Here is a 25,911-nt window from a genome sequence, read left to right as displayed (position 1 = left end):
CTCGGTCCAACAATAGTGACTTTACACATTTCTTAAGAAACTATAAATAGAAGAATAATTTTAGTTTCTCACCCTTTGAATATAATAAATACAATGTCCTGAAAAATGTAATAGTGAAATGACTATAATTAATGATATGATAAGGATAAATTAATAATTAAGTGTAAAATTATCCATTAATTTCATAAGGTGAACAAGTATTGTTGGACATCTAAAAAATAATATATTGGACGAATGAAGTATATAACATAGTGAAGCAAAGGATGATCAGTGACATTTTAGTAACTTCATCTGCTTGTTTGCTTTCCCCTCATAAAGTCATTGCTAATTGGTTGCTGCCATTAGCCTTCAATAATAAAGATTATTAATTAATTAATAGCCGTTCTCTTTCGTAATCTACCGTCTAAGAAGAATTCTTCTATTGTCGATTCCTTTTTACTTGTTCATTTTTTATTTTTTACTTATCCCTTTGTATTTGTCATTTTTGATAAATCAAGAAAAAATAATATTTTTTACCTATTATATCCTCAATTTATTTAGAGAGTTGTGTTTTTTATTTTTGAAAAAGGTAGATCCTTAAATTGATTTTGGAATTAATAGGGATAAAATGGTAAATTCACTATATCAATTATTATTTTCTTAATATGTGTTAAGTAAAAAATGGACAAGTAAATAGGAACAGAGGGATAATTAGGATACAAAATTATTTTATTGGATGGATTGTGGGGCCATCAATTTTTGGGTCATATTTGATACCTAGTTCATTCATTCACACTAATAATTAAAGGAAGTGTTTCTTTTAAATATTTTTTGTACTCCATTATATTTGTCATTTTATAAAATCAATGCATAAATGAATTATTCTTTCTATTTTACCCTTGAGAGTTACTAGCCTTAAAAATATAAATTTGACCAATCTAGGAAAACTAAGTAATTTATTTATGTTCATTGGTCAATTTAATTAATCAAAATAAATTGTTTCATGTTCATTTATTGAAAATTTGACTTCAAGGGAACACTAAATAATGATACAATGATAAATTTACCTACTTTCTTAAGGAGCCTGAAACCTAAAATGGTGACAACTTAATAGGAACGGAGGAGTATTATTTTATGGTTGTTATTATTTCCTTATTAGTTGTTTTGTTTCTCCACTGTCATTTTTTCTTTATTATTTCTGATATGTTATACTTGAGCGGAGGGTCATCCAAAAACCGTCTCCTTACCTCCATGACCATGAGGTAGAGGTATGGTCTGCGTATACTCTACCCTCCCCAGACTCCACGGATGAGATTTCACTAAATATGTTGTTGTTTGATGTTTCTTTTGAATATTGATTCACATTGGACCACATTATTTATGAGCACTAGTTGACTTTAACTAACTTATTAATTGCTCAAGAATCTTTCCCTTGTTGAAATTAAGAACAAATATGTCCAGAATTGCAGAGTCTCAAGCTGAATTAACAATGGAATATGATCGATTGAAGGAGTTAAAGGCTTTCGATGATACAAAAGCCGGTGTTAAAGGATTAGTTGATTCCGGAATTGTGGAAATTCCAAGAATATTCATTAGGCCATCTGATGAACTTGTTGAAGAGTTGACTCAGGGTAAGTCCACTCTACATTGTCCTGTGATAGATTTCAGTGGCATAGAAGTTCAAGATCATCGTAAGAAGGTTGTCGATGAAATAAGGGACGCATCGGAGAAGTGGGGATTTTTCCAACTGATAAATCATGGGATTTCTTCAAGTGTAATATTGGAAGGAATGATTGATGGGATTCGTAAATTTCACGAACAAGATGCTGAGGTAAAGAAAGAGTACTATTCGCGTGATTTCCAATCGAGAAGAGTAAGATATGAGAGCAACTTTGATCTTTATCAGTCAAAAGCTGCAAACTGGAGGGATACATTGAACATTTCTTTGCTACATTCAAGTCATATTGAACCGGAAGAAATACCAGCAGTTTGCAGGTAAGTATATATTTGACCTTCTGTTCTTGAATTTCATGTCTTTGATATTTCATGGAGTAGTTAGATCAGTTGCTTGGACAGACTTTTCAATAATTGTGTGATTACGTATCTAAAAACTTAAGTTGTTAGAGAGGGTATACCTTAATCCACTTAATTATATCTTCAACACGTCCCCTCAAGTGTACGTGAATTTTACTTGTCTAATAGGTGTCAATGAGATTTGAACTCAGGGCCTTTACCTACTCTAGCACCATATTGAATTTTGTGAACATCTTATCTAAAAAGCTCAAGTTGTTAGAAAGGGTAGTGTTTTATTCACTGAATTATATCTTCAAATGGTAGTACAGTTTTTTGACATGTTAGGCTATATTATATCTTAAATCGTTTTTCTAATATCCAGGAACATAATCGTTGAGTATATAAATCATGTCACAAAGCTAGGAGAAACTATATTCAGCATTTTATCAGAAGCGCTCGGGCTAAAGCCAGATCACTTGAAAGATATGTAATGTACTAAAGGAAAATCAGTAGTATGCCATTACTATCCAGCATGCCCACAGCCAGAGCTAACTCTTGGCGCTGCGAACCATACAGATCCTGCTTTCCTTACTGTTCTTCTTCAAGATCAAATTGGTGGCCTTCAAGTCCTGCACAATAACCAATGGATAGATGTTAAACCGGTTTCACAAGGATTGGTTGTTAATATTGGCGAAGCACTTCAGGTTTGTAATGAAAAATGAAAAAAAAAAAACTTTTCTTAGTCTGGTTTATCTTCTAGACAAAATTGTCCAACTTATTTCAATTTGGTTTTGTCACAGATCCTATCAAATGACAAGTTTGTGAGTGCAAATCATAGAGTTATAGTGAACGGGGTAGGACCAAGAATGTCAGTGGCATGCTTCTTCAATGGTAGTTTTGCACAACCAAAGATCTACGGTCCGATCAAGGATCTAATATCAGAAGAAAATCCCCTTTTGTATAAAGAATTTACAGTAACTGATTACATTGCTAAGTTTATGTCCAGGCCTCTTGGTACATGTGCCCTTGACCTTTTCAGACTGTGAAGAAACACAAAAAATCTACATTACCAAGCAGCGACAAACGCCATCAGTATAGTCCTTCATAAAACCTATGATTGTTGTTCATTAAAGTATGTTCTTATCTGTAATAATGTTTTACACATGAGTACTGGAGGAATATGCAGCTTATCCCTTTATATGTAAGCATTTTGTTTGGATATTTTAGGTTAATCTGCACTCTTTCGGTTTCCAATGTGCGGCTTTTTTTTAATCATATGGTCAGCCTTTTTTCTTCATTTGTGTCTAACCCCAATAGGATTTTTCAGAGATCCATGTGGTGGATTTATGGTTTCTTTGCAATATGTCCACCTAACTTCATTAGTTTATACTTTATAGTAAAAAACATTAAACTACTATTTTAACGAATTCTAGGACAAAGTGATTCCCCAGATCTGCAGTCTTAACTTCAAACTAATTAAAAAGAGATACTCAAGAGTTGATCTTGCTGAAGAGTCTAAAGCTGAATTAGAAATGGATTATGATCCATTGGATGGGGTAAAGGCTATTGATGATACAAAGGCTGGTATTAAGGGACTAGTTGATTCTGGAATGGTCGAGATTCCAAGAATTTTCATTAGGCCACCTCATGAACTTGCTGAGGAGCTGAATGTGTGCAAGTCGACTCTACAAGTTCCAGTGGTGGATCTCAGTGGCATACAATTTGAAGATGGGCATAAGAAGATTGTTGATGAAATAAGGGAAGCATCTGAGAAATGGGGATTTTTCCAACTGATAAATCATGGGATTCCTTCAAGTGTTTTGGAAGGAATGATCGATGGGACTCGTAAATTTCATGAACAAGATGTTGAAGTGAAGAAAGAGTACTATTCGTCTGATCCAACCAGAGGAGTTAGATATGAGAGCAATCTTAAAGTGTTGACAACAAAAGGAAGGACTGCAACCTGGAAGGATTCATTACATATCTCTGCTCTAGTTTCTGGATACATTGAACCTGAAGAAATACCACCAGTTTGCAGGTAACTCTGTATTTTATGCGCTTGCTTTTAATTCTATATCTGTCATGTTTGATGCGTACAAGGTGTTGAAGTTTTTGTAACTTAGTAATCTCTGATCTTTCCCTAATATCCAGGAGAACATTCCTTGAGTACAAAAATCATGTCACAAAACTAGGGGACATTCTTCTTGGCTTACTATCAGAAGCTCTTGGGCTAAAACCTGACCACTTGAGAGCTGCGGAATGTGACAAAGGACTAGCGTTGGCATGCCATTACTACCCAGCATGCCCACAGCCAGAGCTAACTCTTGGTAGTGGTAAGCATACAGATCCTGTTTTCCTTACTATTCTGCTTCAAGATCAGATTGGTGGGCTCCAAGTCATGAATGATAACCAATGGGCCGATGTTGAACCAATTGAACATGGTCTGTTTGTTAATATTGGTGACCTTCTTCAGGTTTGCAACAAAACACAACTTCTTATTCTCATTTCTTTACAAATTGGTACTCATCTTCATCTGATTTTGTAACAGATCCTATCGAATGACAAGTTTGTAAGTGTGATTCATAGAGTTGTAGCGAAAAAGATAGGACCAAGGATTTCAGTGGCTTGCTTCTTCACTGGAGGTTCTTCACCTCCGAAGATGTATGGTCCAATCAAAGAGCTCATATCAGAAGAAAAACCACCACTATATGAAGACTTTCTAGTAGCTGATTATTTCGCTAAGTATTTGTCCAGGCCTCTTGATAATACTGGTCTTGATCTTTTCAGACTTTGAATAGAGACCGATAACCACATCGCCAAGCAGCAGCTAAAATAACCATATACCATCAGGAAATACTATCATCATTCAAAAAGAACAACGCCAGAGTTTGCGATTCACAGTACAATAATGTTTTTTTAACAATGTCTTTCTTATTCTGCTGTTTATTTTCAAATAAAGGGATAAATTTCAAGAACATACTCCCTTGTGTATCCTTCAATTTGTTCCTATAATAATGTTATGCACTATAATCAGTTATGTATGGGATCCAGTGGATCTTTCAAGTGATCACTATTAACTGCTGTCTTAGTTGCTTTAGTTTCAATACATATTTCACATTGTTAATATTGTTTGAGTCTAAATCAAGAAACTGCGTGTTCTTTATATACGGAACATTAACATGTCCTAATCTACTAGGAAACAAAGATATAGACTCAATCATATAAGCAGAAGTAGATGCATTTTCACTTATATCATCTAAAATATTAAGTTTCTGTCCAGACCTCTTGGTACATCTGTCCTTGACGTTTTCAGACTGTGAAGATACACCAAAAGCTACATTACCAAGCAGCGACAAACGCCATCGGTATAGTCCTTCATAAAACCTGTGATTGTTATTACATTAAAGTATGTTCTTATCTGTACAATAATGTTTTACACATGAGTACTGGAGGAATATGGCGCAGCTTATCCCAATTTATTTATTCTGCACTCTTTCTGTTTCCAATGTGTGAATTATTTTTAATCATATGCTCAGCCTTCTAACTCCTTTTGCATCTAACCCCAATAGGATTTTCCAGAAATCCATGTGGTGTATTTATGGATTCTTTGCAACATGTCCACCTAACTTCATTAGTTTATAGTAAAAAACATTAAACTAATATTTTACAGAATTCTAGGACAGAGTGATACCCAGATCTAAAGTCTTAACTTCAAACTAATTATAAAAGATATACTCCCTCTGTCCCTTTTTACTTTTCATTTTTGACAAATCAAGAAAAAACAATATTTTTTACCTATTATACCCTCAAGTTATTTAGAAAGTTAATGTTTTTGAAAAAGGTAGAACCATGGGGTAAAATGATAAACTCACTGAATATTCAAGAGTTGACCTTGTTGAAATTAAGAAGAAAAGATATCCGGCACTGAAGAGTACTCTCAGGCTGAATTAGAAATGGATTATGATCCATCAAATGAGAAAAAGGCTATTGATGATACAAAAGCCGGTGTTAAAGGACTAGTTGATTCTGGAATAGTGGAGATTCCAAGAATTTTCATTAGGCCATCTCATGAACTTTCTGAGGAGTTGACAATGTGCAAGTCAATTCTACAGGTTCCGGTCGTGGATCTAAGTGGGTATAAGATATGCATTCTCCCCATATCTCTTATCTAGCTAATATATAATATAATAATCATTTCATCTCCGCGAATCTATTTATCTATCTAATATAATATAATATAATAATCATTTCATCTCCGCGAATCTCTCTATCTATCTAATATAATATAATATAATAATCATTTCATCTCCGCGAATCTCTCTATCTATCTAATATAAGATACTATATAATATAATAATCATTTCATCTCCGCGAATCTCTTTATCTATCTAATATAAGTAATCATTTCATCTCCGAGTAATATTCATCTATTTCTCTGGCGATATCCACTTGTAAGTTCTTCTTACTTAATTATTATTGTCTTGCTCTAGATCTCTTCATCTCACTTTAGCGGTTTGTAAATTTAATTTTCAATTTCTAACTCGTTTTAAAACTTTTTATCTGCATTTACTCGATTGAACTAGGTAGAAGATTGAAATGGATGAGAGAAAAGCTGGTATTAAGGGACTAGACGTTGACTCTGGAATAGTTGCTGAGGAGTTGAATATGTGTAAGTCAACTCTACATATTCCTCCAGTAGTGGATCTAAGTGGCATAGAAGTTGAAGATGGGCGTAAGAAGATTGTTGATGAAATAAGGGAAGCATCTGAGAAATGGGGCTTATTCCAAGTGATAAATCACGGGGTTCCTTCAAGTGTTTTGGAAGGAATGATTGATGGGACTCGTAAATTTCATGAACAAGATGTTGAAGTTAAGAAAGAGTACTATTCGTCTGATCCAACAGCAAGACGAGTTAGATATGAGAGCAATCTTCATCTGTACAAAACAAAAGGAAAGGCAGCAAACTCGAGAGATTCATTACACATCTCGTGGCAAGATTCTGGTCACAATGACCCTGAAGAAATACCACCAGTTTGCAGGTAACTAACTCTGTATCTGTCCTGTTTGATGTGTGTGTTGTATATATTGAAGTTTTTGCATTAAATCTAACCTCTCATCTTTTCCAGAAAACCATCCGTTGAGTACATAAATCATGTCATAAAACTTCAACACATTCTTCTTGGCTTACTATCAGAAGCTCTCGGGCTAAATCCAAACCACTTGAAAGCTATCGGATGTGACAAAGGACCAGGGTTGGTATGCAATTACTACCCGGCATGCCCACAGCCAGAGCTAACTCTTGGTAAGCATACAGATCCTGTTTTCCTTACCATTCTGCTTCAAGATCAGAATGGTGGGCTCCAAGTCATGTGTGATAACCAATGGGCCGATGTTACACCGATTGAACATGGTTTAGTTGTTAATATTGGTGACCTCCTTCAGGTAATTTGCAACAAAACACAACTTTTTTTATTTCATTTTATCACAAACTGTTACTCAATCTGATTTTGTAAACAGATCCTATCAAATGACAAGTTTGTAAGTGCAATTCATAGAGTTGTAGCGAAAAATGTAGGACCAAGGATTTCAGTGGCAAGCTTCTTCACTGGAGGTTCTACACCTCCGAAGATGCATGGTCCAATCAAAGAGCTCATTTCAGAAGAAAATCCCCTGCTATATAAAGAATTTCAAGTAGATGATTATCTCACTAAGTTTTTCTCCAAGCCTCTTGATAAGACTGGTCTTGATCTTTTCAGACTCTGAAGACAGACGTCGCCTAGCACCAGCAAAAACCATCAGAAAAGACTATCATCATTCAGTTGTCGATCAAAATTTGCTATTCGCAGTACAATAATATAATGTTGTATAACAATGTCTTTCATATTCTCTGTTGTTTAATGAGAAAATCAATTAAATTGGTTGAGTTAAAAATTAAAGTTGAATAACTTTCTATGGAGATAATCCATAGTTTAGTGACCATCTGAAATTCTAGGACTTTTGTAATTTCGCTTCAAGTTAAAGTTGAATTACTTTCTATGGAAATGATTCATAGTTTAGTGACCATCTAAAATTTTAGGACTTCGGTAATTTCGCTTCAAGTTAAAGTTGAATAACTTTCTATGGAAATAATTCATAGTTTAGTGACCATCTGAAATTCTAGGACTTCTGTAATTTAGCTTCAAGTAGTTGCACAATTATGGGCTAATTGAATTATATATATATTTTTTTATTTCATCTTCATAATCATGTTACATAATACTATTCATTTTTCTGATAAAGTTTAAGTGATGTGACACCTTTTTTTAAGCCAATAATTCAAATTATTGGTTTTATTTTATATGACACTTTTTTTTGTTTGTTTCGAAAAAGATTATCACTTTATTTTAATTAAAAATAATTTAACTTTAAAATTCCGCTAGCCTTAATGAAATAATTTTCAGTCATACAAATATTTAAGAATTATTTTAGACCACAAGTTATAAAAATGTTGTTTTTTTTTTATAAACACCGAGTCAAATTAAAGGACGTCACATAAAATGGAATGGAGAGAATATTCTTGTCTTTTTCCCGTTATTTCTACTAAAGCCAAACAAAGGACGATTATGACATTTTAACCATTTTCATTATTTATATTAGGGTAACTGTGTCATATTATAACCTTGCTTTTTGTTTAATCCATTCATCTCCACATATTTCTTATCTATCTAATTAATAAAAATAAAAATCATATCCTATAAAAATTATATCTTCAGACTTATTGATATAGGTCACTGCCTCAGTATAGCAGTTTATCTTCATTTCTTATTGATCATATTTGGATACGTGTTGCCAGTGGCGGATCTAGAGTATATATTAAGAAATTCCTAGAGATGTTATGGTCACCCAGTCCTCCCTCAAGTAGTGATACTACATTATGAAAAAATTGAATTGATAACTTAACACTAATCAAAGAGGTTAATTTTAATATAATTATTCAATACCATATTTAAGAGATTTGTATATCTGATTAAATATTTTAAAATATATCGTATAAATATTAAAAGTGGTATTTTGTGTAAATTTTTTAAAATTAGAGGTAAATTAAGTATATGTGGTAGTAAAGTATGTCTAATTAGATAGTTTTTCCTTATTTAATATCCATATATGTTATAAAGACTGTGGGTTCCGAACACCAAGTGGGAAACCAAAATTAACTTTATAAATCTACAAAAATCATCAACAGGCTGGAGAAATCTTTGATTGGACCATACATCTTTGGAGGTCCTTGGTCCTACCTTATTTGCTACAACTCTATGAATTGCACTTACAAACTTGTTATTTGATAAGATGTGTTACAAAATGAGTAACAATTTGTAAGAAATGATTACAAAAAGTAGAGATGAGTAGCTTTTGTTGCCAACCTGAAGAAGGTCACCAAGAAGCTAAGCTCATATCAGAAGAAAATCCCCCACTATATAAAGACTTTCAAGTATCTGATTATTTGTTTGATAAAACTGGTCACCAAGCAGCAGCAAAAAGGGATAAGAATCAATCAAATAATGTTAACCCCTTCTATCTTATTGTAAGAATCAACAAAAAAAAAATTCCCATAAAAAGAACATCTTTTATTAATAAAAAAATGAACTCAAGGCAAAGTTCAAAATAAAATTACCCCCTAAATGAAATTTCTTGTCTGTGACCTCAATTTTGTTAGCACCCTGCATGCTTACTCCCAAAAAATATGTCATGTACGACTTTGAATATATTATATTAGTTGTCCTATTAAACAAAGAAAACGTCATCAAGTCCTATCTTGCAACATTTACTATAGTTAGGTAGTAGCTACAATATTAGCTATGGGTTTGAATAAATCAATAATTTTTGTTTTGTTTAGATTATATATTTGTACTATGATATTTATCCAATATGTATAAATATTTAATCGTAAACCCAAAAATGAGCTATAAGTTTGTTGACAAATTTGAAACTCATATTCTTTAAATACTTAATTGAATAGTATTTCAGCATTTGCAAATACTCTGTTTTGGCATTTGTATTTCCCTAAATTTTAAAATATTTGAAATATTGAAAAACTTATTCAAATATTTCAAACAAAATCATGATGCAAGTGTCTACTTGTAAAGTTGGAGGACGGAGATATCAGTTGAGACCAAGTTAATTCAAGAACATATTTATGTATTATGTCGCAATAACTATGCACATTGAGGGTACTCAGGGGTACATCGCCCCTGCGTAGCTTGAGCTCGTGTCACGGAAGGAGGCCATCGATGACAAAGTAAAATATATTGCCACTAAATATCTCTTTTGCTGTACTGTTGGTGTCTAATAATAGAAATATTACGTACTACATTGACGTCAACCTAATTAAAAGATATATATGTAGAGTTAGCTTTGTTGAAAATAAGAAGAAAGACTATCCAAAAGTGAATTAGCAATGGATTATGAAGAAGGATGGGCTGAGATACAGGCTATTGATGATACAAAGGCTGGTGTTAAGGGACTCATCGATGCTGGAATAATCGAGATTCCAAGAATTTTCATTAGGCCACCTCATGAACTTGATGAGGAGTTGAATATGTGCAAGTCATCAACTCTACAGGTTCCGGTGGTTGATCTAAGTGGTGTAGAATTGGAAGATCGGCGTAAGAAGATTGTTGATGAAATAAGGGAAGCATCTGAGAAATGGGGATTTTTCCAACTGATAAATCATGGGATTCCTTCAAGTGTTTTGGAAGGAATGATCGATGGGACTCGTAAATTCCATGAACAAGATGTTGAAGTGAAGAAAGAGTACTATTCGTCTGATCCAACGAGAGAAGTTAGATATGACAGCAATCTTCATGTGTACAAAACAAAAGGAACAAGTGTTAGCTGGAAAGATACACTCTTCATCTCTGCTGTAGTTTCTAAACCCGAAGAAATACCACGAGTTTGCAGGTAACTACTCTGCACTTGAATTTCAATTCTATCTCTCCTGTTTGATGTTGATGGTATTTTTCAGGAAAACATCCCTTGAGTACATAAATCATGTCACGAAACTAGCCGACATTCTTCTTGGCTTACTATCAGAAGCACTTGGGCTAAAACCTGACCACTTGAAAGCCGCGGAATGTGATAAAGGACAAGTGTTGGCATGCCATTACTACCCGGCATGCCCACAACCAGAGCTAACTCTTGGTACCGCTAAGCATACTGATCCTAGTTTTCTTACCATTGTCCTTCAAGATCAGAGTGGTGGGCTACAAGTAATGCGTGACAACCAATTAGCCGATGTTACACCGATTCAACATGGTTTGATTGTTAATATTGGTGACCTTCTTCAGGTTTGCAACAAAACATAACTTTTTGTCATCATTTTTCACAAATTGTTACTCATCTGAATCTGATTTTGTAACAGATCCTATCAAATGATAAGTTTGTAAGTGCAAATCATAGAGTTGTAGCGAACAAGATAGGACCAAGGATTTCAGTGGCATGCTTCTTCAATGGTCTTTTAGCACCTTCAAAGATGTATGGTCCAATCAAAGAACTCATATCTGAAGAGAACCCCCCACTATATAAAGATTTTCAAGTAGTTGATTATGTTACCAAGTTTTTCTCGAAGCCTCTCGATAAGACTGGTCTTGATCTTTTCAGACTGTGAAGAGAAATAGAGCACCGTAAACCATCAGATATAAGAACAATGTCAGAGTTTGTGATTTGTTGTACAATAAATGTCATCTTTTTTTTTTCAAATAAAGGGATAATAATGTATGGACTATCATCATTCATCCTCTTTTAGCAATATCGGATCACTTTTGTATGATATCCATTGTATCTTTCAATTTTTGTTATTCAACTTATAAGTTAGGATCTTTTCACTAGTATCATCATAGTATGATGACAATGATGTTGTTGTTCAACGGTCTTTCTTTTGCATCTTTTCAAAAGTCATGTGGGCATTCATGATTTACAAAAACATACCTAGTAATTCAACTAGTGGAGTGTGGGAGGAGTAGAGTCTACATAGAGCTTATGTTCTTTCCGATATACCCCTTAAGAAAAAGCACTGAAAAAAGAAAAGAAAATAGTACGATAATCAGAATACAAATGACAGTACATAGTAACAGAAATTTGAAGAAATGCAAAAGCTATGAGAGAAATACTACAACTAGAGAGGACGAGAAACTATAGGAGAAATACTACGACTACTAACAAGGAAGAATAAGCAAGACAATGCTCTACTACCTACTAAAGTGCATTTCTATGTCAGTCCTATTGTTGTCGACATTGTTAGATGTTCCCAAAAGATCAGATAACAACTGTTGAATTTTAGAAAAACTAAATATATTGTTTCTAGTGTTCTTAGCTTTGCAGAAAATCTAATATGTGATGCAGTGGTGTGTCTTGTTCCCTATGAGTGTTCCGTGTTCGTGTTCCCCTCTTCTCTTCATTCCCTTTATCTACGGAAAAAGATCAAAAATACCCGAACTGTTGCAAAAATACACTTTGTTCTAGTAGAATAATTTCCTTGTAAATACATATACATGTACAGATATTTTAGAGTAGAGTACTCTGGAAATAGTACATGTGTTATTTTATGCTATGTACTAGGTAGGTACATTAGTTTATTTTATTACCATTCAATCCCTAGGAAGTTCCTATATATTTTCTTGTATAGCAACTTTGTAGTCCCCAAGTTGAAGAAATACAAAATCCAGAAAATTTCTCACGATCCTTTCTAGTATATTTCTTTATATTCTTTCAATATTTTGGTAATCTAGCTTTTAACTTCGCACTTATAAAATATAGCTATATTATATTAAAATCACAAAGGTCGTTAATGAACGTACACAAGCTTTCATTTCATGTTGTAGCTGAGTAAAAATCAAAAGTCTCTCTTTTCTTTCCTTGTCTGAATAAACTTGTGCCTACCTCGAATAATTCAATTTATTTTTTTTGTTAATTTTTAGTGAGTTGAATTGATTAATATTTTTTACTACAACCACTCAATTATTTGTTATGAATAAAGGAAGATATTATAAAACTGGATTTTTAATATGTTCATGAAAATTATGTTCTGAAATTTCAACCATCTAATTAGTACTCTCTTTGTTCTCAGGCTGAATGGATTATGATCCATCAGATGAGAAAAAGGCTATTGATGATGCAAAAGCTGGTGTTAAGGGACTTGTTGATTCTGGAATAGTTGAGATTCCAAGAATTTTCATTAGGCCACCTCATGAACTTGCTGAGGAGTTGAATATATGCAAGTCAACTCTACAGGTTCCGGTGGTGGATCTCAGTGGCATACACGTTGAAGATGGGCGTAAGAAGATTGTTGATGAAATAAGGGAAGCATCTGAGAAATGGGGCCTTTTCCGACTGACAAATCATGGGATTCCTTCAAGTGTTTTGGAAGGAATGATCGATGGGACTCGTAAATTTCATGAACAAGATGTTGAAGTGAAGAAAGAGTACTATTCGTCTGATCCGACAGCCAGAAAAGTTAGATATGATAGCAATCTTTATGTGAACAAAACAAAAGGAAAGATTGCAAACTGGAAGGATACATTATACATCTTTGAGCTAGATTCTGGTCACCTTGAACCTGAAGAAATACCAGAAGTATGCAGGTAATCTGCGTTTTCTGCATTTGAATTTCAATTCTATATCTGTCCTGTTTGATGCGTACACGATGTTGAAGTTCTTGCATTAAATCTAAGGATTTATTGAGTAGAGCCTGAGTGTTCTATCTTCATTTCTAATTGATATGTGGATACATGTTGCCAGTAGCAGATCTAGAGTATAACTTAAGGGGTCACGGGAACTTAGTACCTGTTGCCAAACCTTGTGTATAAATATTTGATTGTGATCCAATTATTAATGAATATGATACCTTGTCCTCATGTAGTAATCTCTGATTTTTTCCTTATGTCCAGGAAAACATCCCTTGAGTACATAAATCATGTCATAAAACTAGAAGATACTCTTCTTGGCTTACTATCAGAAGCTCTCGGGCTAAAGACAAACCACTTAAAAGCCACTGAATGTGACAAAACACAGTCAATGGTATGCCATTACTACCCGGCATGCCCACAGCCAGAGCTAACTCTTGGTACCGACAAGCATACAGATCCTGTTTTCCTTACCATTCTGCTACAAGATCATAATGGTGGGCTCCAAGTCATGCGTGATAACCAATGGGCCGATGTTACACCGATTGAACATGGTTTGGTTGTTAATATTGGTGACCTCCTTCAGGTTTGCAACAAAACATAACTTTTTGTTATCATTTTTTCACAAATTTTTACTCATCTGAATCTGATTTTGTAACAGATCCTATCGAATGATAAGTTTGTAAGTGCAAATCATAGAGTTGTAGCGAACAAGATAGGACCAAGGATTTCAGTGGCATGCTTCTTCAATGGTCTTTTAGCACCTTCAAAGATGTATGGTCCAATCAAAGAGCTCATATCTAAAGAAAACCCCCCACTATATAAAGATTTTCAAATAGTTGATTATGTTACCAAGTTTTTCTCGAAGCCTGTCGATAAGACTGGCCTTGATCTTTTCAGACTGTGAAGAGAGTTAGATCACCATAAACCATCAGATATAAGAACAATGTCAGAGTTTGTGATTTACTGTACAATAAATGTCGTTTCTTTTTTCAAATAAAGGAATAATAATGTATTGACTATAATCGTTCATCCTCGTTTAGCAATATCGGATCAGCTTTGTATGATATCCATTGTATCTTTCAATTTTTGTTATTCAACTTTTAAGTTAGGATCTTTTCACCAATATCATCATAGTATGATGACGATGATGTTGTTGTTCAACGTTCTTGCTTCTGCATCTTTTCAAAAGTCATGTGGGCATTTATGATTTACAAAAACATACCTAGTAATTCCACTAGTGGAGTGTGGGAGGAGTAGAGTCTATAGAGACCTTACGTTCTTTCCGATAGACCCCTTAAGGAAAAGCATACACTGAAAAAAAGAAGAAGGAAATAGTACGATAATCAGAGTACAAATGACAGTAGATAGTAACAGAAATTTGACGATATGTAAAAGTTATGAAAGAAATACCAACTACTGAGGACAAGAAATTATAGGAGAAATACTACGACTACTAATAAGGGAAGGATAAGCAATATAAGCAGCCCAACACCGGACCCTGTAGTTTCTTGTTCCCTATGAGTGTTTGTGTTCCCCTCTTCTCTTCATTCCCATTATCTACGGAAAAAAGGACCAAAAATACCCCAAACTATTGCAAAAGGTGTAAATAAACACTTTGTTCATCTGTTTTGCTAAAAGTATCCTATGATATATTTTTGGCAACCAGTTGAACTTATAAAAACAGATGGGATATAGAATAAGAATATGATATATTCATAAATAATTCTTTCTTCTTTCATCTTTCATTCAATTTATTATCTTACCCTTTAATTGAGTAACAAATTGGAGAAGAGGAAAGGTTAGGTAGTTTAGAGAGTCGGTAGGCATTTAAAAAATAAATAAAGAAATGAAAGGACTCTTGTCTGTAACACCTTCTCAAGAAAACCAAAATTTTTAAATATTAAAAGTTGCCATCAACATTCTCTTTATTCTTCCTATTTTACATTTTTTTATTTTATTAAAAATAAGTATGGGAAGACATTACAACTCTTTACAAAAAATGTGGAAAGGTATTTTGGTAATCCAACTTTTAACTTGGAGATTTCGCAATTATAATATAGTATGACGATGATATGATGATTAAAAGTTGAATTGATTAATATTTTTTACTGCAACTACTCAATTATTTGTTAGGGGTTTTATTTAATAAACTGCTGTTAACAAATGTTTATTTTATGGGATGTTCAAAATATTTTGAAAATTCAACCATCTAATTAGTAGTCTTTTTGTTCTAAGGCTGAAATTAGCAATGGATTATGATCCATCGGATGAGAAAAAGGCTATTGATGATGCAAAAGCTGGTGTTAAGGGACTAGTTGATTCTGGAGTAGTTGAGATTCCAAGAATTTTCATTAGGCCACCTCATGAACTTGCTGAGGAGTTGAATATGTGCAAGTCAACTCAACAGGTTCCAGTCGTGGATCTAAGTGGCATACACGTTGAAGATGGGCGTAAGAAGATTGTTGATGGAATAAGGGAAGCATGTGAGAAATGGGGCCTTTTCCAACTGATAAATCATGGAATTCCTTCAAGTGTTTTGGAAGGAATGATCGATGGGACTCGTAAATTTCATGAACAAGATGTTGAAGTGAAGAAAGAGTACTATTCGTCTGATCCAACAGCCAGACAAGTTAGATATGAGAGCAATCTTCTTCAGTACAAAACAAAAGGATTGACTTCAAACTGGAAGAATACATTATACATCTCTGAGCTAGTTTCTGGTCACATTGAACCTGAAGAAATACCACAAGTTTGCAGATAACTCTGTATTTTCTGCACTTGAATTTCAATTCTATATCTGTCCTGTTTGATGCGTACACGGTGTTGAAGTTTTTGTATTAAATCTATGGATTTATTGAGTAGAGGTCACTGCCTCAGTACAGTGTTCTATCTTCATTTCTAGTTGATATATGGATACATGATGCCAGTAGCGGATCTAGAGTATAACTTAAGGGGTCAAGGGAACTTAGTACCTTTTGCCCAAACCTTGTATATAAATATTTGACTGTGCATATCAACCTTGTCCTCATGTAGTAATCTCTGATTTTTTCCTAATGTTCAGGAAAACATCCGTTGAGTACATAAATCATGTTGTAAAACTAGAAGATATTCTTCTTGGCTTACTATCAGAAGCTCTCGGGCTAAAGCCAAACCACTTAAAAGCCACTGAATGTGACAAAAGACAGTTAATGGTATGCCATTACTACCCTGCATGCCCACAGCCAGAGCTAACTCTTGGTACCGAGAAGCATACTGATCCTGTTTTCGTTACCATTCTGCTTCAAGATCAGAATGGTGGGCTCCAAGTCATGTGTGATAACCAATGGGCAGATGTTACACCAATTGAACATGGTCTGGTTGTTAATACTGGTGACCTTCTTCAGGTTTGCAACAAAACACAACTTTTTGTTCTCATTTTTTCATAAACTGTTACTCATCTCAAACTGATTTTGTAACAGATCCTATCAAATGACAAGTTTGTGAGTGCAATTCATAGAGTTGTAGCAAGAAATGTGGGACCAAGGATTTCAGTGGCATGCTTCTTCAGCGGAGTTTCTACACCTCCTAAGACGTATGGTCCAATCAAAGAGCTCATATCGGAAGAAAATCCCCCACTATATAAAGAATTTCAAGTAGTTGATTATGTCACTAAGTATTTCTCCAAGCCTCTTGATAAGACTGGTCTTGATCTTTTCAGACTGTGAAGAGAGACGTAGTCAGAATTTGTGATTCGCTGGACAATAATGTCATCTTTCCTATTCTGTTGTATATTTTCAAATAAAAAGGGATAAATCTCAAGAACATACTCCCTTATGTATCCTTCATTTTGTTCCTCTAATAATAATAATATATGGACTATCATCATTCATCCGCTTTTAGAAAAATCGGATCATTTTCATATGAGATCCATTGGATTTTCCAAGTGATGAGTATTCACTGCTGTTTTAATAAGCCAACAATCTATTTTCAGGATACAATTGAAAGTGCCTAGAACTTGCAGCCTTTTTTTTCTCTGGTGTTTGTAATCTAAAACCTTGATGGTGTTTAGTGAATTTGTTGGTGAAATACTACGTGGTAGGTCGTGATTTTTTCCTTGCTTGAGGAAGAAGGTTTGCACATAAACATCATGTGTTGTACCAGTATTATGAGAAGGTGAAGGGAGAGTGTTTTGTACGCGTATGTGCTTCTGGTTTTTTTGTCTTCTTGATTATAATAAGGAACTTGATAATAAAATGAATATAATTAGGGGTTGAATAATACAACTTGCAACGTTGATAATAACTTGATCAATTGATTAATATCAATTATTACAACCACTCAACTATTATTTGTTTTTTATGAACTGCTCTTAACAAATCTTTGTTTTATGCTAAAGGAATATATTATAAAATTATAATGGGATGTTTAATATGTTTATGAAAACTATGTTTTGAAAATGCAACCATCTAAGTAGTACTCTCTTTGTACCAAATCTTGTAAAACTTTCTCAAGTTGAATTTAGCAATGGATTATGATCCATCGGATGAGAAAAAGGCTATTGATGATACAAAAGCGGGTGTTAAGGGACTAGTTGATTCTGGAATAGTCAAGATTCCAAGAATTTTCATTAGGCCACCTCATGAACTTGCTGAGGAGTATGTGCAAGTCAACTCAACAGGTTCCGGTGGTGGATCTAAGTGGCATAGAAGTTGAAGATCGGCGTAAGATCATTGTTGATGAAATAAGGGAAGTATCTGAGAAATTGGGCCTTTTCCAAGTGATAAATCATGGGGTTCCTTCAAGTGTTTTGGAAGGAATGATTGATGGGACTCGTAAATTTCATGAACAAGATGTCGAAGTGAAGAAAGAGTACTATTCGTCTGATCCAACAACCAGACGAGTTAGATATGATGGCAATGTTCATATGTACAAAACAAAAGGAAAGACTGCACACTGGAAGGATACATTGTCTGTTGCTGGGCTAGTTTCTGGTCACATTGAACCTGAAGAATTACCAGAAGTTTGCAGGTAAACTATGTATCTTCATTTCTAGTTTATATTTATGGTATTTTATAACTTAGTAGTCTCTGATATTTTCTTAAATGTCCAGGAAGGAATACGTTGAGTACACAAATCATGTCGATAAACTAGGGGAAATTCTTTTTGGCATACTATCAGAAGGTCTTGGGCTAAAACCTGATCAGTTGAAAGCTACAGAATGTGCCAAAGAACAAGGGATGACATGCCATTACTACCCGGCATGCCCACAGCCAGAGCTAACTCTTGGTACCGACAAGCATACAGATCCTGTTTTCCTTACGTTTATCCTTCAAAATCAGATTGGTGGGCTCCAAGTCATGTGTGATAACCAATGGGCCGATGTTGAACCAATTGAACATGGTTTGATTGTTATTATTGGTGACCTTCTTCAGGTTTGCAACAAAACACAAACTTTTTTGTTCTCATTTTATCACAAACTGTTACTCAATCTGATTTTGTAACAGATCCTATCAAATGACAAGTTTGTAAGTGCAATTCATAGAGTTGTAGCAGAAAATGTAGGACCAAGGATTTCAGCGGCAAGCTTCTTCACTGGAGGTTCTACATCTCCGAAGATGCATGGTCCAATCAAAGAGCTCATATCAGAAGAAAATCCCCCACTATATAAATAATTTCAAGTAGATGATTATCTCACTAAGTTTTTCTCCAAGCCTCTTGATAAGACTGGTCTTGATCTTTTCAGACTCTGAAAACAGACCAACCTCCACGTCGCCTAGCACCAGCAAAAACCATCATAAAAGACTATCATCATTCAGTTGTCGATCAAAATTTGATCTGAAATTCTAGGACTTCTGTAATTTCGCTTCATGTTAAAGTTGAATAACTTTCTATGGAAATGATTCATAGTTTAGTGACCATCTAAAATTTTAGGACTTCGGTAATTTCGCTTCAAGTTAAAGTTGAATAACTTTCTATAGAAATAATTCATAGTTTAGTGACCATCTGAAATTCTAGAACTTCTGTAATTTAGCTTCAAGTAGTTGCGCAATTATGGGATAATTGAATTATATATATATTTTTTCATTTCATCTTCATAATCATGTTACATAATACTATTCATTTTTCTGATAAAGTTAGCCATTCAGTAAGTGATGTGACACCTTTTTTTTAGCCAATAATTCAAATTATTGGTTTTATTTTATATGACACTTTTTTTTGTTTGTTTCGAAAAAGATTATCAGTTTATTATAATTAAAAATAATTTAACTTTAAAATTCCGCTAGCCTTAATGAAATAATTTTCAGTCATACAAATATTTAAGAATTGTTTTAGACTATAAGTTATAAAAGTTTTGCTTTTTTTTTTATTAATACCGTGTCAAATTAAAGGGCTCACATAAAATGAAATGGAGAAAATATTCTTGCCTTTTCCCGTTATTTCTACTAAAGCCAAACAAAGGTCGATTAATGACATTTTAACCATTTTCATTATTTATATTAGGGCAACTGTGTCATATTATAACCTTGCTTTTTTTAGTTCATTCATCTCCACATATTTCTTATCTATCTGATAAAAAGTGTCAAAAATCAAAGGGTGTTATTTCAAAAAAAAATAAAAATCATAAAAAAAACGTGTCAAAAATCAAGTGGTGCTATTTTTTTTTTAAAAATCATTAAAAAACGTGTCAAAAATCAAGTGGTGCTATATTAGATAAGGATTCTCCACATATCTCTCATCTATCTAATATATATAATCATTTCATCTCCGAGTAATATTCATCTATTTTTCAGTTTTGGTTTGGGTCTTCTCTGGCGATATTCACTTGTAAGTTCTTCTTACCTTTTTTTCTAAATAAAAAAAGTTATTCTTACTTTATTATTGTCTTGCTCTCCATCTCTTTTCATTTCACTTTAGCTGTGGCAAATTGAGCTAGTATTATATTCTTGCATTAGGGGTAGGGGTGTCAAAATGAGCTCAAATATAAGTAATTCGTTCAAAATTTTATAAGTTCCGCTTAAGATAATTTGAATTAGATCAACCTTAACTAGTGTCGGCAATATAGACCCATTTTCATTGACCCGCCCACATTAAATATGGGTTGAGAGAGTGATTTTTCTGTTAATACTTGTCCCTTTTCTTACATTTTTCACATTATGTGATAAACTGCTGTTAACTAATGTTTATTTTATGGGATGTTCAATATGTTTTGAAAATTCAACCATCTAATTAGTAGTCTTTTTGTTCTCAGGCTGAAATTAGCAATGGATTATGATCCATCGGATGAGAAAAAGGCTATTGATGATACAAAAGCGGGTGTTAAAGGACTAGTTGATTCTGGAATAGTGGAGATTCCAAGAATTTTCATTAGGCCACCTCATGAACTTGCTGAGGAGTTGAATATGTGCAAATCAACTCTACAGGTTCCGGTGGTGGATCTCAGTGGCATACACGTTGAAGATGGGCGTAAGAAGATTGTTGATGAAATAAGGGAAGCATGTGAGAAATGGGGCCTTTTCCAACTGATAAATCATGGAATTCCTTCAAGTGTTTTGGAAGGAATGATCGATGGGACTCGTAAATTTCATGAACAAGATGTTGAAGTGAAGAAAGAGTACTATTCATCTGATCCAACGAGAAAAGTTGGATATAAGAGCAGTCTTCATGTGCACGGATCAGAAGGAATGGCTGCAACCTGGAAAGATTCATTACAGATTCACAATGAACCAGAAGACATACCACCAGTTTGCAGGTAATTAACTCTGTATCTGTCCTGTTTCAGGTGTTGTGTATATATTGATGTTTTTGCATTACATATGGTTGATATTTGGATACGTGTTGTCACTTGCGAATGTAGAGTATAACTTAAGGGATCACGGGAACCTAGTACCTTTTGCCCAAACCTTGTATATAGAAAGAAATATCTGTAAATATTTGACTATGAATCCAATCATTAGCTACAGGGGATTCCAACTCCTTCTAAAGCGCACAATTGTTTGATCTTTGTGGATTTTTTTTGCAACTTATTAACCTCTGATCTTTTCCTAATGTCCAGAAAATCAGTCCTTGAGTACAGAAATCATATCATAAATCTAAAACACATTCTTCTTGGCTTACTATCAGAGGCTCTTGGGCTAAATCCCAACCACTTGAAAGCTACCGAATGTGATACAGAACAAACGTTGGCATGCCATTACTATCCGGCATGCCCACAGCCAGAGCTAACTCTTGGTACTGGTAAGCATACAGATGCTGCTTTCCTTACCATTCTGCTTCAAGATCAGAGTGGTGGACTCCAAGTCATGCGTGATAACCAATGGGCTGATGTTGAACCGATTGAACATGGTTTGGTTGTTAATATTGGTGACTTTCTTCAGGTTTGCAATAAAACACAACTCTTTTGTTCTCATTTTTTTCACAAACTGTTACTCATCTCAATCTGATTTTTAAACAGATCCTATCAAATGACAAGTTTGTAAGTGCAAGTCATAGAGTAGTAGCGAAAAATGTAGGACCAAGGATTTCAGTGGCTTGCTTCTTCACCGGAGGTTTTTCACCTTCGAAGATGTATGGTCCAATCAAAGAGCTCATTTCAGAAGAAAATCCCCCACAATATAAAGAATTTGATGTATCTGATTATCTCGCTAAGTATTTGTCCAAGCCTCTTGGTAAGACTGGTCTAGATCTTTTCAGACTGTGAATAGAGACCGAACACCACATCGCCAAGCAGCAGCAAAATCCATCTGAAAAGACTATTATCATTCAGACAGAACAATGTCCATCAGAGTTTGCGATTCGCAGTACAATAATGTATTGTTGTATAACAATGTCTTACCTATTCTGTTGTGTATTTTCAAATAAAGAGATTAATCTCAAGAACATACTCCCTTATGCATCCTTCAATTTGTTCCTCTAATAACGTATGCACTATCAGATCAGTTCCATTGGATCTGATAGTGTCAATATCGACTCGTTTGTCAATACAATATATTCATTTACTAAATGTTATATATTGTGTATATATAGTGAAAAATCACAGGTAAGATTATTTTCTTCTTAATTATAACTTCTTAGAGTATCATGAAACTGTATTTTCTTGTTTGTGTAAATTTTGGTTAGGAATCAATTTACATAATTTAACTAATATTTTATTTGTTAAATTCACAGATGATAGAACTAATAATTTTGAATTAGACAAAATGTACACGTACCTATAATAATTATGATTTATCTACATCGATTAGATATTTTAGCAATTATTATTTTTATCATTAATAATAACTATTTTTTTGTAGGTGTACACCACAAAATTGACAATGATCCACTAGCTATCATAAGAAAGGTATATGTTGATCTAATTTATGTGCAATTTTTACAAAACACAATTCACATTCGACAACAACTTCTTTATCTGTATGTGATTATAAAAAGATGGAGGCTACAGTTTCTTAGAAAGAAGGCAAAAATTTTAAAATGAAATATTTTGAACCAATAAGAGACTTAAATTATGTATTCTGACATATTAAAAAAAACTTTTATCAAGTTGAATAGTTGATATATTAAAAAAATTACATAATTAAAATTATTCTAATATTACTTTTGAAATTCATTTGATAGCACTATTTCAGCATGATGTACCTTGTACTAATAATAATCTTAGATTGAATATATAGGCTCACCATTCATTGGTTTAAGCTTGTATATTTTCTCTTCAATTACTATGCAAGTTATCACACAATGATTATCTACAAGCCATCATAAGGAAGACAAGAAATATTTTGAAATTACATTTGACATTTAAATTATGAGTTATGACATATTAAACAAAAGAGACTTATTTCAAATTTAATGCTTGATATATTATAAGAATTGCATAATTGAAGTTATTGGTTTGAGCTTGTGTAATGACCCAGACCCGAAAGGTCATTTTTTGATAATTTTGAATAGTCATTTAACTATAGATAATTAATTTATGGGTAATTTGGTTATTGTTAATAATAGTGGGCCAAGTTTGAAATAATAAAATAGGTTAGTAGGAATTATTAGTTTTAATACATATTTAATTTAGAAAAGAAAATAAAGAGGACCAGAAAGAAAACTAACTTGCGGCGTGCGTTGAGCGAAGAACGAGAGTGCAGGTATACTCAATTCTGTGGATGAAAATCTCTACTTTTTAATTGCATAGGAAATCAATATATAGTTATTATATTATTAAGTTGCAATTCTTTCAATTGAATTATTATTATACGTGGGTATGGAATGAATTGGATCTTCTGCAATATTGTTGGTTTTCAAATTGATGAGCAAGTATTTATGGGTTACTGTTGACAAATTTTAGTGGAAGTAACCAATAGTTATTATTAGGGATAAGGATCTGAAAAATACCTCAACTTTGGTCAAATTTGTTGTTGCGATACTAAACTTTCATGAGGACTTATTACCTCCCTAGACTATTTAATACCGTATTTTAAACATATATATTTGCCCACGCGGACATAAAAAATAATGCAAAATTATAAATAGTAATGTGTCCACGTGGACACATATATATCTTTAAAATACACTATTAAATAGTTCAGGGGGTAAAAAATACGGTATTAAATAGTCTAGGGAGGTAATAGGTCCTCATGAAAGTTTAGTATCGCAACAACAAATCCGACCAAAGTTGGGGTATTTTTCTGACCCTTATCTCTTATTATTATTATATTAGTATAATGGTTGTATTAGATTGAAGGGGGCAATGGTGAATTCTTGGCGGCTTAGAAATTAGGGGACAAGAAACGGTGCTAATATTATTGTTGTTATTATTATTACTCCTTTTTGTTTGTTATCAATTTTTGGGGATTAGGGGAATTGAATTGTTAGGTGTATCGTATTTTTGTGAATGCCATTAGATTTACGATATTTGAAGAAATTGGAAGAATTGACAAGTTAATGGGCATCAAGACTTAGGAACTTAATTATAAATTTGGGTAAGCTTTTGGGTCTAGGCTAAACCTATAGTGACATGAGTGTTGTTAGTTTCAGAATCTTATTGTGACTATGTACTTGAATAGATTGCATTGATTTGGAAGCCTAACGAAAGGGGAAGGCTCAAGTCCCGGAGTGATTGTTCGACTATTTGAGACAAGTGGATTTCTAAACCCTTGTTAAGTGTATGGAATTTGTGTATATCCTTGTAATATGTGTTTGGGGGTAATGAGATTTGGTGATGGGTAGAATTGTCCACATTAATTAATTCTAATGATGAAAAAGGGATAATAAAAGGCAATGTGATTAACTAACTTGATTTATTATGTGTGATTGTGTTCTTTATTGAACCCGTCTACATATCATTTTGATATTTGATTGAGAGGCATATCCCTTTTATTGATATCATATCGTGCACATGCATTGACATGCGATTGACTGTGAGTAAAGTTCTAACACGTGGAGATCGTCCGTGTTGAGATCAAGTATGATTATAATGTAGGCACGTGGAGATCGTCCGTGCGAGTGATTAATTTGATTATAAGTTGGGCACGTGGAGATCGTCTGTGTCGGTATATGGACCTCGCGCGTCCTCCATGGGTCATGAACTCTCGATGTATTTCCGATGAGTATCATGTATATACGGTTGAGAGAGTATTTGGTATTCTCAGGCATATCATTTCATAGTGTCATATTGCATTGCATCTCATGACATCCTTCATTCTTGATGATTATGTGTTTTATTGGTGATTGAAAAATACTTGATATTTGATAACCTCTAATTGATGAACTTGATCTTGTGTGTTGCTGATATTTGTGAGTGCCTTTTGTGAAAGTCGTGATTGATGAATATTGAGTTTGTTATTGAGGATATGTAATTTGTTAAAGTGATTGATGTTGAGCTGGGTGCTATGTAAACTGTGAACTGTTAGGTTGGGCTGGTTTATGCAGGTTGTAGTTGTGGAGGGTCGGTTGGAGTGTAAGGAGTATACGTATTATATCCCCTTAGCTTGTGTTTAGAGGTTTACTTGCTGAGTACCGTGTGGTTTGGTACTCACCCCTTGCTTCTACATTTTTTTTGTAGGTTAAGAGCCCGGACCTTTGTGACATTTTTCTCTTCTCCTTGTCTGAGGATTCTTATGTAGGTTTGTGAGGTAGCTGCTTGTCATTTCAACGGACTTTCTTTCTCCTTAATTATGATCTTGTTCTATTCTAGAAACAATGTCATTTGAAATTTGTATTTCTTTTAATTTTGTTATAACACATTAGAGGTTTGTACACGTGACAACCAAATTTTGTGGTATTTTTGAGT

At 33.8% G+C, this 25,911-nt stretch overlaps 4 protein-coding genes and 3 pseudogenes across 6 annotated transcripts; all 7 read left to right on the top strand.

Moving 5' to 3' along the window:
* The first annotated feature begins 1,410 nt into the window (after positions 1 to 1,410).
* LOC125839631 (1-aminocyclopropane-1-carboxylate oxidase homolog 1-like) lies at positions 1,411 to 3,203 on the top strand (annotated as a pseudogene). Its single transcript, XR_007443692.1, has 3 exons — positions 1,411 to 1,974; positions 2,375 to 2,696; positions 2,793 to 3,203. The product of XR_007443692.1 is annotated as a 1-aminocyclopropane-1-carboxylate oxidase homolog 1-like (transcript).
* A 103-nt stretch (positions 3,204 to 3,306) lies between these two features.
* Positions 3,307 to 4,855, top strand: LOC125839635 (deacetoxyvindoline 4-hydroxylase-like). The gene is made up of 3 exons (XM_049518630.1): positions 3,307 to 4,030; positions 4,144 to 4,465; positions 4,541 to 4,855. The coding sequence occupies exons 1-3, from the start codon at positions 3,525 to 3,527 to the stop codon at positions 4,784 to 4,786; spliced, it is 1,074 nt and encodes a 357-aa protein (XP_049374587.1). The 5' UTR covers positions 3,307 to 3,524; the 3' UTR covers positions 4,787 to 4,855.
* A 1,730-nt stretch (positions 4,856 to 6,585) lies between these two features.
* LOC125839399 (deacetoxyvindoline 4-hydroxylase-like) lies at positions 6,586 to 7,892 on the top strand. Its single transcript, XM_049518384.1, has 3 exons — positions 6,586 to 7,031; positions 7,119 to 7,434; positions 7,510 to 7,892. The coding sequence occupies exons 1-3, from the start codon at positions 6,589 to 6,591 to the stop codon at positions 7,753 to 7,755; spliced, it is 1,005 nt and encodes a 334-aa protein (XP_049374341.1). The 5' UTR covers positions 6,586 to 6,588; the 3' UTR covers positions 7,756 to 7,892.
* A 2,524-nt stretch (positions 7,893 to 10,416) lies between these two features.
* Positions 10,417 to 14,649, top strand: LOC125839398 (uncharacterized; annotated as a pseudogene).
* A 1,251-nt stretch (positions 14,650 to 15,900) lies between these two features.
* Positions 15,901 to 17,356, top strand: LOC125839639 (deacetoxyvindoline 4-hydroxylase-like). Its single transcript, XM_049518634.1, has 3 exons — positions 15,901 to 16,406; positions 16,711 to 17,035; positions 17,111 to 17,356. Exons 1-3 carry the CDS (start codon positions 15,901 to 15,903, stop codon positions 17,354 to 17,356), a joined length of 1,077 nt encoding a protein of 358 aa, XP_049374591.1.
* A 799-nt stretch (positions 17,357 to 18,155) lies between these two features.
* LOC125839636 (deacetoxyvindoline 4-hydroxylase-like) lies at positions 18,156 to 19,381 on the top strand (annotated as a pseudogene). The gene is made up of 3 exons (XR_007443693.1): positions 18,156 to 18,659; positions 18,742 to 19,063; positions 19,136 to 19,381. The product of XR_007443693.1 is annotated as a deacetoxyvindoline 4-hydroxylase-like (transcript).
* Positions 19,382 to 20,893: 1,512 nt separating this feature from the next.
* Positions 20,894 to 22,329, top strand: LOC125839640 (1-aminocyclopropane-1-carboxylate oxidase homolog 1-like). Its single transcript, XM_049518635.1, has 3 exons — positions 20,894 to 21,381; positions 21,685 to 22,006; positions 22,084 to 22,329. The coding sequence occupies exons 1-3, from the start codon at positions 20,894 to 20,896 to the stop codon at positions 22,327 to 22,329; spliced, it is 1,056 nt and encodes a 351-aa protein (XP_049374592.1).
* Positions 22,330 to 25,911: the final 3,582 nt, after the last annotated feature.

The sequence above is a fragment of the Solanum verrucosum genome, unplaced genomic scaffold (genome assembly GCF_900185275.1).
Source record: "Solanum verrucosum unplaced genomic scaffold, falcon-dt-bn FXZP01000306.1, whole genome shotgun sequence".
NCBI lineage: Eukaryota > Viridiplantae > Streptophyta > Magnoliopsida > Solanales > Solanaceae > Solanum > Solanum verrucosum.
Note: the sequence above shows the minus strand (reverse complement) of the source record. Positions and strands in the feature narration are given on the sequence as shown.

Excerpts from the sequence above, each read along its gene's own strand:
- LOC125839640 (XM_049518635.1), top strand. The coding sequence starts at position 20,894 with ATGGATTATGATCCATCGGATGAGAAAAAGGCTATTGATGATACAAAA. Across the intron at positions 21,382-21,684 it reads GACATACCACCAGTTTGCAG|AAAATCAGTCCTTGAGTACA; the intron begins GTAATTAACTCT and ends CCTAATGTCCAG. Across the intron at positions 22,007-22,083 it reads ATATTGGTGACTTTCTTCAG|ATCCTATCAAATGACAAGTT; the intron begins GTTTGCAATAAA and ends ATTTTTAAACAG.
- LOC125839639 (XM_049518634.1), top strand. The coding sequence starts at position 15,901 with ATGGATTATGATCCATCGGATGAGAAAAAGGCTATTGATGATGCAAAA. Across the intron at positions 16,407-16,710 it reads GAAGAAATACCACAAGTTTG|CAGGAAAACATCCGTTGAGT; the intron begins CAGATAACTCTG and ends TTTCCTAATGTT. Across the intron at positions 17,036-17,110 it reads ATACTGGTGACCTTCTTCAG|ATCCTATCAAATGACAAGTT; the intron begins GTTTGCAACAAA and ends ATTTTGTAACAG.
- LOC125839635 (XM_049518630.1), top strand. The coding sequence starts at position 3,525 with ATGGATTATGATCCATTGGATGGGGTAAAGGCTATTGATGATACAAAG. Across the intron at positions 4,031-4,143 it reads GAAATACCACCAGTTTGCAG|GAGAACATTCCTTGAGTACA; the intron begins GTAACTCTGTAT and ends CCTAATATCCAG. Across the intron at positions 4,466-4,540 it reads ATATTGGTGACCTTCTTCAG|ATCCTATCGAATGACAAGTT; the intron begins GTTTGCAACAAA and ends ATTTTGTAACAG.
- LOC125839399 (XM_049518384.1), top strand. The coding sequence starts at position 6,589 with ATGGATGAGAGAAAAGCTGGTATTAAGGGACTAGACGTTGACTCTGGA. Across the intron at positions 7,032-7,118 it reads GAAATACCACCAGTTTGCAG|AAAACCATCCGTTGAGTACA; the intron begins GTAACTAACTCT and ends CATCTTTTCCAG. Across the intron at positions 7,435-7,509 it reads ATATTGGTGACCTCCTTCAG|ATCCTATCAAATGACAAGTT; the intron begins GTAATTTGCAAC and ends TTTTGTAAACAG.